This window comes from Miniopterus schreibersii, assembly GCF_964146895.1.
Source record: "Miniopterus schreibersii genome assembly, chromosome: 3".
In the NCBI taxonomy this organism is placed as follows: domain Eukaryota; kingdom Metazoa; phylum Chordata; class Mammalia; order Chiroptera; family Miniopteridae; genus Miniopterus; species Miniopterus schreibersii.
The window spans coordinates 6,091,297-6,108,603 of record NC_138103.1 but is presented as its reverse complement, the minus strand read 5'-3'; the positions used below and the strand labels follow the sequence as shown (position 1 = coordinate 6,108,603).

At 42.4% G+C, this 17,307-nt stretch overlaps 1 protein-coding gene across 2 annotated transcripts in view; it reads left to right on the top strand.

Moving 5' to 3' along the window:
- The window catches only part of VPS35L (VPS35 endosomal protein sorting factor like), a 116,991-nt gene that overhangs the window by 72,995 nt on the left and 26,689 nt on the right, over nt 1–17,307 (top strand). For both annotated transcript variants that reach the window (XM_081131616.1, XM_081131615.1), the window contains 8 exons: nt 1,875–1,955; nt 4,560–4,622; nt 6,142–6,227; nt 7,391–7,471; nt 9,313–9,376; nt 11,496–11,594; nt 13,157–13,234; nt 13,973–14,087. In XM_081131616.1, coding sequence (XP_080987742.1) covers nt 1,875–1,955; nt 4,560–4,622; nt 6,142–6,227; nt 7,391–7,471; nt 9,313–9,376; nt 11,496–11,594; nt 13,157–13,234; nt 13,973–14,087 — 667 coding nt within the window. The remainder of the gene's footprint in view (nt 1–1,874; nt 1,956–4,559; nt 4,623–6,141; nt 6,228–7,390; nt 7,472–9,312; nt 9,377–11,495; nt 11,595–13,156; nt 13,235–13,972; nt 14,088–17,307) is intronic.

The following is a 17,307-nucleotide window of genomic DNA, read 5'->3' as shown; positions in this document are numbered from 1 at the left end:
TTCATCTGTCAATATTCTATTACATATTTTATTTGTAAAATATAAGAATTCCCTTTTTTAGCGCAAAATCCCAGTACATCATCCTAACTAAAAAAAAAAAATTAATAATGCTTTAATGTCATTAAAAATCAGTCCATGTTCAGATTTCTCTTCTTAGGATTTTTTAAAATCTGTAAGTTCTCTCTTTGTCTCTCTCCTCCTTCCTCTTCCCTCCCTTTCCTTTTTTTTTCCTTTTTTTTTTCCCCTTCTGTGATTTATTTGTTGAAGGAACTGGATCGTTTGTCCTGCAGTTTCCCATTCTGGATTGGTCAGTTGCACCCCTGTTGTGGACTTCAGCATGCTCTTCTGTCTTTAGTATCTCCTATAAATGACAGTTAGGTCTGGAGCCTTTATTAGCTTCAGGTTTGCTTTTCTGGCAACAGGGGTGGTGGTGCTTCTCCTGGGGTATTTGTGGGGTCTGCTCGTCTCTCTGTGGTGTGAGTAGCCACAGTTTACCAGAGGTTACAAATGGTGATATTCGGAGCTACTATCGTTTCTTCTTTATTTGTTGTCTAGGATACTTGTATAAGGAGAGACTCCTTTCATCAGGTATTTGGTTGCCCTAAGAAACAGTTTGTACAGAAAGGTAGTATTGCGCAGTGTTGTCCATTATTTACTAGTCTTTAGAATAAGAATTCAATTCCCCAACATCCCCAGACGGACCCGTGAGTTGTCGTTGCTGTGACGTCTTTAGGAACTTGTGGATTTAAACATGCTTGAATTATATTATTCTTACTGATGCTCAGTTGTCCCCCTTCTGTCTAGTGGGTACATTTTCAGGTTGGTTCCAGGGCCCTCAGACATGCTTTCGGTTGTCTTGGATGCCGTCCTTGCTTTCTAAGATGTTCCACCTCTTTTGAATATTTCTTATCCCAGATTAAGAATCACTACTTTCTCCAAGGAACTTTGGGTCTTTTTAGTGCTATTTTCAAATTTTTTTGCTGTGTGATCCTGGCTAAGTCACTTAACTTCTCTGAGCCTCCACTTCCTCATCTGTGGAATGAGAGTAATGGTGTCCATGCTGGTGAATTTAATGAGCACCAGACAAGAGAGTAAACATAATTGCAACTATTTAGATAACGTGCTGTGTGCCCAGTAATTTACTTGTAAGCCCCACAGCCTCAGAGCCACCTTGCCAAGAGACTTCAGTGCTCCCATTATATAGCCTTTTTTCCACAGAGGGCCAGATAGTAAATATTTGAGGCTTTATGGACCATACAATCTCCAACTCTGCCATTGAGGCATGAAAGCAGCCACGGGCAATATGTAAGTGCAGTTGTGTGCCGGAAAACTTTATCTATGCACTGAAATTGGAATTTCTTGTAATTTTCACTGTCATGAAGTGATACTCTGTTTTTGGTTTGAGTGTAAGAACCATTCCTAGCTCACGGGCAATATAAAAACAGGCATTGGGCTGGATTTGGGCTGTGATACAGACCACAAAGGTGAAGTGGGTATTGGGTTACCTGGCTTGTAGGGGGCAAGTCTGTGCTCATACCACAGTGTTGCTGCTCTCTGCAGCATTTGGAGAGGGGCCTGAGACAGGCAGGCAGAAAGTGGCATGGCCCATTTTCCCAGCACCTAGGGAAAGCAGGGGCATGTAACGCCCTGCACCTTTCAGAATGGTGTTTCAGTCCTGTTGGTGTGGACATAGCCACCTTTAAGGCTGTGATGTGGGTGGGGTTTTCCCCCTCATCGTATTTTCAGCGGGATCTGTGAGATTGCTTTCTGGGGATGTGCACTGTATTCTGAAAACGTTCGGCCTTTTCTCCAGAAATACGGTCAGTGACTACCATTCAGTGTCCAATGGCGGTTTCGTTCATTTTCCCCACTAGAAAAGAGAGGTGAATACGGTTTTGGCTGATGTCATCAAGCACATGACTCCAGATCGAGCATTTGAAGACTCCTACCCTCAGGTAACAGATTCCCATTTTCCATTCCCACACTGTTGGGATTTTTATCCTGTTGAATTAAATTGCCATGTTGCATGGGTCACACCATAAAGTCACATAATCCTGGGTTTGAATCAGCTATCATATCCTGACCGTGTACCCTTTACTCAGTTACTTAACCTCGTGCCTCAGTTTTCTCCCCTGCAAAATGGGGGTAGTAATAGTCCTACTCTCAGAGTGGTTGTGAAGATTAAGTGAGGTGTGGATGGGAAACCCTGGCACACTTTCTGGGCTCAATAAGGTGCCTGGGTTTATCAGTTACACTGACTTTTTATTTGGAAATAAATTCAGGTATATTGAAAAGTTGAAAGAATAGCTTGGAGAAGCCGCCTTATTCTTTACCACGTTCACCAGCTGTGAACGTGCCCCTTACTTGCCTTATCATTACCCTATGTGAGCTCACACACAGGCACACACAGATGCAAATGCTTTCGGAATCATTTGAAGATCAGTTACACACATCATACCGCTTTGCCTCTGAAGAGGTCAGTGAGCATTTCCTAAGAACAAGTACATTCTTCTATTTAACCCCAGTTTAGTTATCAACTTCAGAAATTTAACATTAATATATCACCATTACCTACTGCATAATCCCTGTCCCTGTTTTGTCACTGGACTCAACAGTGTCCTTGAGAGTAGGTTTTTTCCTCCCTTTCCAGTACAGAATCCAGCTCAGTGTCTCTTACTGTAGAGTAACTTTTAATTTAATTAAGATTTAATTTTTTTATACCTGGTCGTGCTCAGCAGGCTCTTGGGTAAATGGTGTTGAGTGGATAAAGTGTGTAAAGTATGCAGTGTCAAGAAACTGGGTCATACCTTGAGGGCTGTCAAGGTCTCGCGCCCATGTGAAGAGTGGTGTGCATTAGAATTTTTGTTGAGGAAGTTTCAGTAAGACCTCGAATGCTAGGGACCCAATTAATTGAAAACATAATGATTTTCGTGCAGCCTATTCCTGAGAGAGAGACGGGAATTATACTGTACTATAATTCTGTCATATCTCAAAGCACCTCATAATAGGTACCCTGGGGTCAGCCTGCATGCGTGATACCCGCCCATGTTGGTTGTGAGCCCATGGTCTTAAGCGGGGTTGCATCGCTGTGGTAAATTAGCTTACTCCAGGTCAGGGACAGGGAAGGCACATGGTAAGCCTGGAGCATTTTCTTGTGCCAGAAAGTAGGGAAGTACTCAGAAAACTGAAGCGACTCTCACAAGCTCCCAATTTGAACATCAGAAAATAAGGACAATGGTCGATTATAACCTACTGAGTAAAATAGGAATCCAGGAGACTTTTCTAATGATGAATAGAAACAAATAGATGAAGGGAAAAGCAAGTGGAGGTGCTGGTTGAGAAATGTGGAAGAAATGGTAGAGTTAAAAAAATCACCATTTACAGCCTACACAGTGACAAGTAAGGGACATGGATGATAGATTGAAGTATTGTAACTACATCAGTGTTAACCTTCCTGAATTTGCTAACAGCAAAGTGGAAATGTCAGGGATATGACATTTGTATAATGCAATGCATTATGTGTAATTGTATTTAAGAATTATAAAGCATTCCTGTTCTAAAGGAATTAGTTGCTATGGATAAGGTTTCCGACGCTATTTTAACCACACAATATTGCAGTATCTTAATTTTTTGCTTGACTGACCTAAAAAGCTACTTAATTATGAAATGGTATCATACCTCTTAATATTCTGTTTTTAGAATGAGCAATTTCCTTTGCAAAGGATTTGTAAGCGGCAATATTCTTAGTATAAACAAAGTATTTGTCAGTGAGTTTTCTCTTCATAACAGTAACCAGGGGTAGGCAGAGGTTTATATTTTATTTAGAAAAAGTGGCTCCTTGGTTCTCTCCTGACAAGGCCCTGTCAACAGGACTGTGTACATCTCAGGGCCACGAGTGGTGGACATTATTACCTGGGCATCTGAGGCTGACTTCAGACCATACCACCACCCTCCGGTAATGATGTGGCCTTTGACTTGACTGGCAAACTGGTCAGGTGCCTCTCCCCTGAAGCAGTAGAGGAACACAGTTATGATGGGCTAGAACAGAGGTCTGCAAATTAGGGCCTATTGGCTTATGTAGCCCAGCAGCTATTTTTGTGAATAAAGTTTTATGGGAACCTAGCCACACCCTTTTGTTTACCTGTTGTCCATGGCTGCTTCCTAGCTATAATAGCATGGTTATGTAGTTGTGATGATTGTATGCCTATAGAAGATGTTTGCTCACTTCTTGAATATTCATAGCTGACTTTAATGGAGGGCTTTGAAGGGCAGGCACAGTGTACCTGAACTATCCCATTTAATCCTCACAATGAGCAAAATACTGCCTTGCTCTGCACATTACAGAAGAGGGATTCGAGACTGAGAGGCTGTTTTCCCAAGGTACAGAATAAGAGGGGCAGACTTGGACTGAGAGGTGGCCTGACTGACCCAGTCATTCCCCAGGCCTTGAGCAACCGAGGTTCCCCTCTTGTAATTGTGATTACAAATTACAAAAGCGTTGCCTTTAAAAAAATCTCCAAGTTTTATGAAATAAGGTGTGTTTTTTGTTTTGTTTGCAGCTTCAGTCAATAATGAAGAAAGTGATTGCCCACTTTCATGATTTCTCAGTTCTTTTCTCAGTGGTAAGTAACGTTCCTTCATTATTTTTGGAAATTTCTATCTGAGTCAGAAGTTCTCTTAGTGTCTCAGTAATTTTTCAGAGTGCCCCAGGCCAAAAGGATTACTTACCAGTCCTTTCATAAAGTAGTTACGTCTAAACAACTTAAGTATTTATGTCATCACAACTTAACCAGCATTTGAAAAAAATAATACACACAGACTGAAAGAAAAATATTATCTTTTTAAAAAATATGTTTTTTTTGATTTCAGAGAAGAAAGCAGAGGGAGAGAGAGAGAGAGAGAGACATCAGTGATGAGAGAGAGTCATTGATCGGCTGCCTCCTGCACTTCCCCACTGGGAATCGAGCCTGCAACCTGCCACCTGGGCTTGTGCCCTGACCGGAATTGAACTGTGATCTCCTGGTTTGTGGCTCAATGCTCAACCACTGAGTGACATGGGCGGGGCAGAAAAATATTATCTTTTGTTCATTCGTTACCTAACTAATAGGGTGTGTGCCCCAGTGGGCACCACACAGCTTCTCAAACCTTGGAGTCAAACTGGAGTCCTCTTCCTCATTGATTTTTACATGATACTTGCTTTTTATCACACAATCTAATGTTGAAACTGTGAAATAATAATTGTCTCAGTGTGTGACAGTTAAGATTTATTACATTTCCCTCAAAAAGGTAAAAAACTCTGAGACACCCTTTCAAGTTTACTGCAGTGTACTGGGCAATTAAAAACCTAGTGATATTTTTTTCCTTAGCTTCCCTCTTTCCTGGCACCCTGCCCTCTTTTAGTTTCCACTTATGTATACTCACAGGACTGTAAGTTTTTGGTCTTTTGTTTCTTTAAAAATAGAGGCACGATGCAGTAGTTGCTCTGTGAGCAACTCTGACTCTTCTTTCTTTGCTTGTCAATACCATTATAAAAAGACTGAGGCCTACTTTTTATTTTATTACACCGAAAAGCTTAAGGCCATCTAAATGTTGACCAGCCCTGGCCAGTGTGGGTCAGTGGTTAGAGCATCAGCCCATGTACCTAAGGGTCTTGGGTTTGATTTCGGTCAAGGGCACATACCTGGGTTGCAGGTTTGATCCCTGGCCCAGTTGGGGTGTGTGTGTGGGAGGCAACCAACTGATATGTCTCTCTCACATTGATGTTTCTTTCTCTCTCTCTCCCCTCCTCTTCCTCCCCCCCTTTCACTCTCTCTCAAAATCAATTGGAAAAAAAATATCTTTGGGTGAAGATTAACCGCCCCCCCCCCCCCCAAAATAAATAAATAAATAAATGTTGCCCAGAGGGTGTGCCAGAATGTTAACTGGTCCCAGCCCTGATCTCTTGGGCACATGAAGGTTGTTTTAATACCAATAGTTTTGAAAACCTCAGGGTCCTCTCCCTACTTTCAGGTGAGTCCTCATCTGACCTTCCTCAGATATATGAACAACTGTTTTGACCTTCAAAGAAAAAAATGACCCACAAATTCCTTTTAATAACTTGTATAAATTAAATGTAGAGTGCTTTTTTATTTTTATTTTTAGGAAAAATTTCTGCCATTTCTGGACATGTTCCAAAAAGAGAGTGTGCGGGTGGAGGTTTGCAAATGCATCATGGAAGTTTTTATCAAGTAAGTGTAACACATTGTAATCGGAAGCTTCAATTCCTAATGCCTTTTTGAAACCTGTTGATAAGAAATCAATGTATGAAAAAAAGAAAAGAAAGAAAAAAATCAGTGTACGCCCTTTGGGGTCTAGTCATGTGTATGCATTTCATACCTAAGATAACATTGAGAAGATAACCACATAAAAGGAGCAGTCATGATAAAAGTTTTTAACTAGTGCTTAAGAAGACAAAGTCCTGAGGATTAGCAGGAGCTTGGCCATCGCATACATTTTACTCCTGTGTGATTTTGGAAGGAGCAATCTATTGATGAACTACTTAGGAAGTAACATTTTAAAAAGTAAAGTCATACTTATCAAGATACCAGAGCTAGAAAGGTTTCCATCTTCAGTGTGCAGATTTGTGATCCATTTTCAAGTTCAGTTCCTTTCATGTTATTAAATCTGTTTTCCAAACTGCGTACTGCTGGTGGTATAGGAAATAATTGTGGGTGGTCCATGGAGGAGAGAATTTCATTTTCATTTTAAAAGTTGTACGTTTACATTTATTTTAAAGTGCGTTAGGTAATATATAACTAGTAGAGTCAGTGATTTCATGTATATTCTTTTTTAGGACAAGGTTAAGTTAAAAGTTAGAGTCACTTTAAACGCCGAGTTTGGAAAATTGAGATAGATGTTACTTAAATATGTTTTAAGATTTCCTTGTGTTGTTTTCCTAAAATATTAATTCCATTGCTTGGAATAAATGTACCTACTTTACTTGCATAAAGATTCGTTTGATGAGCTTGGCCTTTTATATTATTTGAAGAATCCAATTTGTAAGTGTTCCTGGCACCTAGCACAGTTGTAGCCAGGTTGTGGGCCACTTCAGAAAGTTCAAGAAACATGATTAAAAAAACAGATTTGCCCTTTGCTTGGCTTAGGAAATGTAGCTGTTTTACCAGGATTTTGCAGCTATGAAAAGTTACAGTATGTGGAGAAGAGCACACTTTTTATTGAAAGAAGAATTAAGAGGAAACCAGAATGTTGCCCATTAGTGGTGAACTGGGCCATGTTCAGTGCAACCAGATCATTTGTTGCTTCTCAAATATGATATGTATAAGAACTAAATCCATGCTTTCATTGTCCTCAGGAGACATAGCTTTTACTACTCTCTTTAAATGTTTCCTAGGCATCAGCACGAGCCCACCAAAGACCCGGTCATTCTGAACGCCCTTCTGCACGTTTGCAAGACCATGCATGACTCCGTGAAGTAAGCTGAAACGTGACGTGGATTGGGTCTTAATGCCACATAGTAGTACATGAGGGAATTACTGCTTTAAGCTGCCACTGTGAATGATATTGTTTTAAGATTCTTGCTAATGAGGACTTTCTAGTCTACGAGAGGAGGGAGGCTGAAGGTACCTTCCTGAGAAAATGAAGTGGCAGATGTTTTCATGAATGAATTTCAGTTGGGAGGAAAAGGCTGGTTTCATCCAAGTGAACTCAAACCCCCATCTCCAAGAGATTCCTGAGAGCAGCAGATGGTATAATGAGTTCACCCATTCAGTAATGCAGCCTTTACGCTTCTCTCATTGTTAACCAGCTCTTTAGAATCCAACTGCAATGGCTCATATTCCTTACACGAAGGACTTTATTCAGTATATTTGAGGCTCAGACCTATCCACTGATCTTACCTTTGGGTCAAATGCCAACTTATCACTCCTTTGCTTTCTAGTCCCCCTGCCCCCATGTTTCCATTTGACTATGCTTAAGGCAATTCCTGCTTGTCACTGAAGTTTTAGTCCCCAAAGAATTTTTAAACAAGCAGCTTGATTCACTGGAAAATGTTACAAGCATTGAGAAAATTGTTTTGCCAAATTGGCTAGGGCTGTTTTAGAACTTAACCATCAACAAGATGACTTGTATTTCTTTTTTCCCCCTCTGAATTTTAAAATCTTTATTATCATGACTGTGCTTTTCAACTTCATGTGTAGTTATAAAAATCAAAATATCAAGACTTTTCATAATAAATGGAACCAATAGATTTTAGTTGAATAAAAATGAAAATAAAGACACAGAAAACATCCAGAAAGGCACTCATATTAGTAGGATATTGGTTTTTGGCCTAAATAAAATAGGTTGATGTCTCTCTTGATAAAAGTGTGAGGCTAGGTAGAGAAGGTGGAGGTAGGGTAGCTCTGCTTTAGAACATCATCCAGGAACCCAGGTTCCTTCTGCCTTGTTGCTCTGCCATCCCTCTGGGGTGTTGTCCTTTTCTTCCTGGTAGAAGCTGGCTTACCTTGACTACGTCCATGTTGCAGCCTGGTGGGCAGTAGCTTTCTTTTAGGGACAAAACTTGGAGGCTCATAAATCACTTGCATTCACATCCCGTTGGCTAGAACTGTCATATGGCCATACCTAGCTGCAGAGGAGATGAGGAAATGTAGTCTCAGAGAACGAAGGAGACCTAGTGTATTGGAGGATGTTTTGCAGTCTCTGCCAATACTTATCTTTCCTAGAACAACAAACAAAAATCTTGGTTTCTGTTTTCTCTGGGCTCTTAAAACTTTTTTCTAAATAAATTTGGGGCACTATTTATAGTATAATCAAAACTATAAAGCCTTGACATTTTCTTATATATGTTTTTATTAAATTTGCTAGTAAATAGAAGCAACTGAGATCTGTGACTTTAAGATCCATCACCAACATAAGACTGATTGATGGATGGAAAGGGGAATAGATAGTTATGTGAGAAAGCAAATATTTTAAAATGGTAATGGTAAGATCTTGATGGTTGGATATATGGGTATTCACTGTAAAATTCTTTTTGACTTTGTTGCCTGTTTGAAATTTTTTATCATGTTGAACAAAAAGGTCTCTGAATTACATTTGAAGTGGAGCCTTTCTGCCCAAATTCCAAAAGAGAAAGTTACCTTCTTTTTTGCCATTAATAAATGTATTTTGAAAACAGCATCTTTGAGAGAGATGTGAGACACTTTTAATCTAGAAAATGCAAAATGTCCTTACTGTTAAATTGCTTAGTTCTTATACATTTTTTCTTTAGAAACTCATTTATTACCCAGTGTTAATTATGTACATTATTGATTTTAGTGCACTCACTCTTGAGGATGAGAAAAGAATGCTGGCATATTTGATTAATGGATTTATAAAAATGGTAAGTGTCGAGGAAGGAGTGCCAGTGTAATTGGAAATGTGATGTAATTGTTATCTTTACTCGGGTGAAAGCAGTTAGCATTATGTTCCCTGGTGCTATTCATTTTTATTGAGATAAGATGAAATTAGAAAATATTCTAACATTAGCCAACACTCTCCTGGGGGCAAAGAGAGCCAAGACAAACTGGCTTAAGGGAAAAATCAAAAGCGGGGAGGGAAGGGAGACTTCCTGGCTCATGTGACAAAAGTTCAGAGATGGAACCCTTCAAAGGAGCAGCTGGACTCGGGGTCTCCCTGGTGTCATCAGGGCCTGCAGTCTGTGTGTCTTTGGCTCATGGCTCCGCTCTCTTGGTGTCCTCCTCGGCAGGCTCACTCTCCACGAGAGCTCTAGGTTTCCATTCTTTCCCTCTCTGCAGCCCAGCAGGAAGGGTTCCAGCAGAATCCTAGGATACAGTCCCTTTGGATTTATGTGGGTCACTGGCCCATCCCTAAACAAATTGCTGCTGCGAGGGGAAGGCAAACACATGGATTGGCCAGGCCAGGGAGACATAGGCAACCTGGGCAACCCAGAGCACATGGGCCTGGGGAGGGGCTCCCTCAAACACCCGATAGGCTGCTTATCAGACAGTGTGGAAACGAGGCTGGGTGCAGAATGCCAGTGCCCACTCTCCATTCGTTTGAATTACCCATCGCTGCGTAACAACTCGCCCCAAATATTAGTGACTTTAAATAACAGTGTTTTATTAATTCTTATTCTGTCGGTTGGCTGGGTAACTAGGCTGCTCCGTGGGGGCAGGATTGGGACTGTGCCTGGGGCCTTGTTGCTGGCTGAGGTGTCTCACTTCTCATCCTTGTGATCTCTTTCTTTTCACTGTTCTCTCATCATTCAGTTATCACAGTCCTCTTAGGTGGTGAGGGCAAAAACAGAAGCTGCAGGACCTTTTGAGGCTCTGGTTCAGAAATCATAGTGAGTCAGAGGCTGGCCCCTTGTAGCGGAGGGAGGGCCGACTCCATGTCTGGGGGGCAGAGCCCACAGGGACTCTGAGGGGACAGGCAGAGTGGGAGGGATTACTGCAGCCTCTTGGAGAACAACCCGCCGTACCATCCACCCCAGGACAGCTTTGCCTTTTTTCTTGGTGTGCAAAGCTAACTACCAACTGCTGCCAGTAGCCTCTGTTTTAACGGGCATGTGAAGACAAAAGCTGAGATGAAAATAACCAGGTCACTTTGAAAATAACCTAGGAAATGTGACTGATTGAGCAGCAGGGGTCAGTTGAACTATCCACCAAACTCTGTTGGTAAAATCCCAATTTTGATGAAAATTCAGGCGACATTAGGAAATGTACCTATGGCTCTTACCAGGTACCCCTCCTGTGCCCTTGATTTATGTGCTGATCATGTGGTATTTATCCTGTTTATCCTCTTATGGTTTGTCTGAAGCCACTGAGTTACAATGGAAAAGAATATGAGGCACTAAGATGTGAAACCTGGTAGTTATAATGGAAATAGCAGTGTTAAACCTCCTCTAGACAAAGATGATTGCTGTAGCAGTTTGTCCTGCTAACCAGCTATTCATAAATTTGGAGAAATAGGAGATGGGATCTTTAATGGTGGAGAAACTTCCATTTGTGGCTCTGACAGCCACTGGGAGCTGCTGAGGTTGGAAACCCCGTCAGGAAGCAGAAACCCCCTGACAAACGACTCCCAGTAACCACACTTATGTCCTGTGAAAAGGCCACAGCTGACAAAATTCCATTATTTCCTTCCCAGTGATCTCCTTCTAGCCCGGGAAATTCTATTTACATTTTGAGATTCTGTTTTATACCCTTCAGCCTCTTCATGGTCGACTCCAGTGCCCATGTCATAACGATGAGGTGGCAATAGTAATATTTCAGCGATGTGCCGGGCTGGGTGTTGTAAAGTCTAGTCAGAGTATTTCTCGTGAGCATAAGTGTGTGTGTGCGTGCATCCCCTTTCCACCCATTCATAACTGGGCATCTTTGGTGAGTTGTCAGCACAGCACCTTCCCTTCCCCCACCAAGCTCAAGAAAAACCTTTTCAATTGTGTGCACACAGTTGCCTAGAAATAACATTGTCAACATCTCTCTCCTTGATTCTAGGTGTCCTTTGGTCGTGATTTTGAACAGCAGCTAAGTTTTTATGTTGAGGCCAGGTCGATGTTTTGCAATCTGGAACCTGTCCTTGTGCAATTGATTCACGTAAGGCTTTCCATTCATTCATTTGTTCTCTCAGTAAATATTTATTGATCATCTATACTCCAGGCACCAGTTTTAATCTGGGATTCTTCTAGCTCCATGTTGTTCATGTGCCTGAGGTATGAAAGATTTTCCTTTAAGGTCAATAAAATCTACAACTTCACCGAAATCTTTGAAGGTTTTTATTGACCCCCTTTTCTCTGAAGTTTGTTTATTCTCACTCCTGCGTGCCAACAGCAGAGTTATGTGAGGAGCATGATTACGTAGTTGTGGAAACACTAACCTAGAGTGCCTCGTTGCCTGACCAGAGTCCCAGCTTCTTTGGATCGTGGCCCCTTTTCGTAACTTTTCATGGTGCCCCCAGGTCAAAAGAAATAACATCTCTGTTTATTAAAAAGTCAGGCTCAAACAGCTTAAGTATTTATGCCCTAACAATTTGATAGCCCTTTAAAACAACATATACATAAATTGAAGGAAAAATAATATATTTTTATTTCATTCTTAAATGACCGTAACTCCTTTCTGGTGAAGTGTGTTGGGCACCTGTTGGGCGCTGCACAGCTTCTCAAACCTTGGAGTCAGGTTGGCCACCACTACCTTTATTTTCTGTTCCATATTGATTTTTTTTCCACGTTGATTTTTGCACAGCACTTGCGTTTTGTCACAGCATTTGCCAAAAACCCAATTATGCAAAGATACGACATCACTGGAATGTAATGCAGTCCAGTGTTGAGTCTGTGAGCTGCCTCACCCCAGTGCTTTGCCCAGTGCTCAACAATCAAGCGTTGCTGTTTTCCTTAAAAAAAGAAAAGGTTCCCCTGTGAGTTTGCCTCATACTCTGAGGTTTTACAGTCCACAGTTTGAGAACCGTAGGTCTAAACTTTTCATGTATATGGAAAGATTCCCTAAGGCTTTTTAATTGCCTCATGTAAATTCAAGGAGAGTGTTTTTTTTATACATATGTTTGCTGGTTATCAGGTTATGGAGCATCACTAAACTTAAGACCTAAATGTAGAGACTTCATCTGTAAGACGAAGGGAGGTGACAGTGCCCACCTTGTAGGTTGAGAGGATTAAACGAGGTAATGAATGGGCAGCTCTTTGAACAGCCCCTGGTGTGCTGTAAGTGATGGTATGGCTGCTGTTATTACCTTCCTTATGGTTATTGTTAGTTTTGCACAGCTGAACTGCATGGTTTACTCTAAGACTTGGAAATTTCTCTTAAGGTCTTTAAGATCTTAAGCTTAGTGTATGAGATTTCCAGAAATGGAGTAAGTGAACCGTAGCTGTTCATTAAACCAGAAAATGGTCATTTATAATGCTGGTGGATAGGCATGACTAACTCAGTAAGTGCCTTTCCTTGTACCCTCCTTGAGATGTTTGCGCAAGCCCAGATCGAATTGGGCCTATGACCCCTTTGGCATTTCAGGGTTCACTGCTAATCAGCCTTGGTCCCACTTAGCTGTTCTCATTGAATTGTATGCAGTTCATGTTCAAATCTCTGTGGAAGACATGAGTCAGCCATTGTTTCATTACCATTTCTGTTTTACTTATTAACAAATCTAGAGTGTGAACCGGTTGGCAATGGAAACAAGAAAAGTAATGAAGGGGAATCACTCCAGAAAAACAGCTGCGTTTGTCCGGGTATGTTCTAAAGATAAGACTTGCAGACTTTGCGCTCCAAGTGGGTTTGATTTTCCAGATTTTTTCCTTACATATCTATTTTCTTAATGTTTCTGGAAGAAGTGACCATAGGGGCCTGAGTTTTGATACGCGTTATGGTGAGGTGGTTGGGGGATGGATTTGGGTTTTGAATGCCAGCTCAGTTGTTTCTGTAGTTAAACCTGTATCTGAAGGTCTGATACCTTTTTTCCCTATTCATCACTTCCCAACTTTGAAATAAAATTTAAGTTTCTTGAGTGTACTGCTCAAAATTTTATCAAAGCAACATAATCTATGTTTTAAAAAAATGAAACCCTATGCAAACAATGAAACATAAGCATCCCAGCCCTGCCCTTCCTCATCTCATCCTCTCTCCTCTGTCAGCTACCTCCAGCTCTTTGTGGCAACTTTTTCTGATTACATCCTTTTTTAAAACTAATTGATTTAAGCAGCTGCTTTTTAACTTACGATATTAGGTGCTATCTCTTTATTCCCTTCAGTGATAGGTACGGATTTATTTTTCATGCACCGTTATTCTCCTTACGCCTCCTCCCAAAGGACAAGATACTGCAGAGGCAAGAGGAGAAACTGGGGTTCAAAATGCAGAAATTATTTTAAGACATTATTTTTGCTTGAAAATACGTAACAGATAAGAACAGGAGTCCTACTCTACTGTGAGGGCTTTGCCAGGTAACCTGCTGCATTTCCCCTCTCTCCCAGGCTTGTGTTGCCTACTGCTTCATTACCATCCCTTCCCTGGTGGGCATCTTCACGCGCCTCAATCTCTACCTGCATGCGGGTCAGGTGGCCTTGGCCAATCAGTGCCTCTCCCAAGGTAAGCCCATCAGCCCTCCTCTCGGTCCTCCCTGCCTGCTTAGCAAAGCTGACTGGGTGGGGTGGGGGTGGTATGTGGGTGTGCGTGTAGAGAAAGAAATGATCTTTAAGGAAGAAAAAAAAGTTATCAATAAATGACGAGTTTTAAATCTATTTCTTTAGTAGGAAGCACATCAGACATGCACACATTTAGAGTCAGACAGATGACAAAGTGTGGCGATTTTCCTGTAAAGGCCATCTTAAATCTATCTCAGACATGCAGGGCTACGTGTACCTAGAGAATTTTAGACCTTAGGACTGCTTTATCACAGCAGGTTCATGTTTGTTGTTGTTGAGACTTGTTTATTTGAAACCCCAGAAAGACACGGGAAGAATCTTGTAAGTACAGAATGACTACTAACTATAGCTTGCTGTTAGCGATGAAAATTTTGCTCAAGATCCATTTCTGTGCTAGGCATGAGTGGTTTATATGGGAGGTGATCCCTGCCAGTGTTAGGAGGGTGATGGGGAAGGGAGAGGGGGGAAGGGAAGGAAGCCAACAAAGGGGACACTCATGGGCAAGTTACTGCTGGGAACAGCTGAGGTCCATCCTGCTGGGGACCTCTGGGAGGGAGTGTCTAAAGCCTTCGGTGTTACCCCACCTGAGGGGCAGGGAAGACGGGTTACTTACCCTCTATTCCCATCTGTCATTGATCGAGGGCTGTTTCCGGGGCATCAACTTCCTGGCACTCAGGCCTGCTCCTCACTTGAGCCAAGAGAATGCCCTCAGGCGGAGGGTCACAGTGTTTGCTGCAGGATGCTCTTGTTGCCCCGGACAGTGTAGACCAACAGCAGGTGCCTGTCCAGCAGGCTGTAACACAAAGACTGAAAGAAATCCTGACACCACTTATGAAGCAGTTGTTACAGGGCAAGTTCTTGGCACATTTTGTCTCACGTCATCCTCCTGACAGCCACACAAGGCCCGTCCTCTGGCTGGTGCCCCATCTCCCAGGTGGGAAAACTGAGGAGGGCATGGCTAAGGAGCCAGCACTCAGTCCCTGATCTGACCCAAGGCCATGCCCTTTCACCACTGATAGACGGTATGTGCAGTCAAACCGTCAGAAGGCTCAGTGAATACTTTGGGAGTTTCTCCAGTACTGTATGAGATGGACTCATGCTTTCCATGGTTATCTCCCCCGACCACCTTCATCTCCCACCTGGCATCACAGTTTATGCCAGAGTTAGTGACCAACCACTTGCTCCTTGGTTTGGATGGGCGCTCTGGGTTGGTCAGAGTGGTCCTTCCCATTCTTTAGCCCTTGGCCTGGCACTTCTTGTACCTGGACCTGTATCTTGATTCATCTGGGGCAGCTCTGGGCACCAAGTCTTCAAACATGACTGCTGGCCCTGGCCAGGTGGCCCATTTGGTTAGGATGTTGTCCCAACACGCCAAGGTTGCAGGTTCAATCTTCAGTCGGCACGTACAGGAAGGAACCAATGATGCATAACTAAGTGGAGCAGCACACCAGCGTTTCTGTCTCTCTCTCCTCCTTCCCCTCTCTCTCTCTCTCTCTCTCGCTCTCAAATCAATGTAAACACCAAAACCATGATTGCTATCCATGAACCTTTTCAAAATCTGCTTGGTTTTGGTTTAGACTCCTGGGGACTCTAGTGTCTTTCCAGTACATTTGGAGTTAAACTAAACACCATGCCTGTAAGTCCCCGCGTGACCTGCCTTCTGTCCCCCCCCATACGGCTCTTCAGCCACGCTGGTTTTTTTTCTGTTCTTTGAACATAGTAAGCTGCCTTCTGGTTCAGAGCCTTTGCATTTGCTATTCCCTCTTTGTAGAATGATCTTCCCCCAGATATTTGTATTTTCTTTAATGACCAGGCAGGAAATGGGAGCCATGATCTGTGCCAAGCCTCCTGATGATCATCATGACCTGATGTGTGTTTGTTTACTTATTGTCTAGATACCCCGTCCCAACTAGGACTGCAAGTCACACGAGCAGTCATCTGTTCTTGTTATTTGTCGGTAAACATGGAACTTTTTTGTCATCCCCACTTTGGTAAGGATGGTGAGTTAGCATGAAACAGAGTGAAACAAAAATGAACAGCAGCCACCCAAAACCTACTGTGCAAAATGAAGATTAGGTTAATTAATTAGATTAGTTTGGATGTTAGAAATTTTAAGTCTTATAAATTAGTTCCCTCTTACAAGTTCAGGAATAGCTGACCCACGTGGGAGTGCGTGAGTTTGGTGTCACCTGCGAATTAGGAATGGCCTGTGAGCTGCCACTCCCAGAGCATGTGGAGGCCCTGGAGGCTGCTGTCTCTCCTTCCACTTCTACGAACTCAGAGACTTGATGGTGAATGTTGTAGGTGCCAGGCAAGTTTACTACGACCAGATAGCCTGTGCGGCTTCATGTTTTTGTTTTGTTTGTTTTTAGGAAAAAGCAAAACAAAAATTCTCACGCTAAATAAAGCCCTGGGCCCTGGGCTTTGCTTCTCCCTAGAGCCCCTCAAGGACAGTGTGACTGGCTGTTCCGGTTGTGCTGCCCTGTAGTGCCCCCTAGTCCACCAGACACAAGCAGTGTAAGAACAGCCCGGGTGTGTGAGCAGCTGGGCAGCACTCTTCTGTTTGGTGTCAGAGCTGTTGACTCCTCATCTGCCTGACCCCTCAGGTCCCCTCCACGTTCATCGTCTACCTGATGATTTTTCCTTGAGTCTCTAAACACTGTGTGCTAAACCTTTGTCAATGTAAGAAATATCTAAACTTATAAGAATTTTTATGAGTTTATTTGAGCCAAACCGATGACAGTTGCCAGGAAGCAAAATCTCAACGGGTTGAGATAATGTTCCGGAGAATGGCAGTTTTGCACCTCATTTTTTACATTACAATCAAAGGGGGAGATGTCAGGGGATTACCTGAAATCCACTGGGGACAGATTAGGGAGGTGGGAGAAAGCAAAGCGAGGAAACCTCTGGGATTGGATAAGAGGTAAAATGACAGACACACTTCTTTTACATAAGTGGGTGCAGGATAGTTTACAGTCAACAATTAACAGGATAACAATGAGGGGATCTGCGGTCTCTGCTCTGGTGGAGTGTGGTGAGGGGTCCAGAAAAAAGGAAATTTCTTTGTTATTGCAAAGGCATGTTATCAGGTGTGTTATCCTAGATGCAGAAAGACAAATGGAAAGGCATAGTTAAGGTAAAGTCTTTTTCCCTAGCAAAGGTGA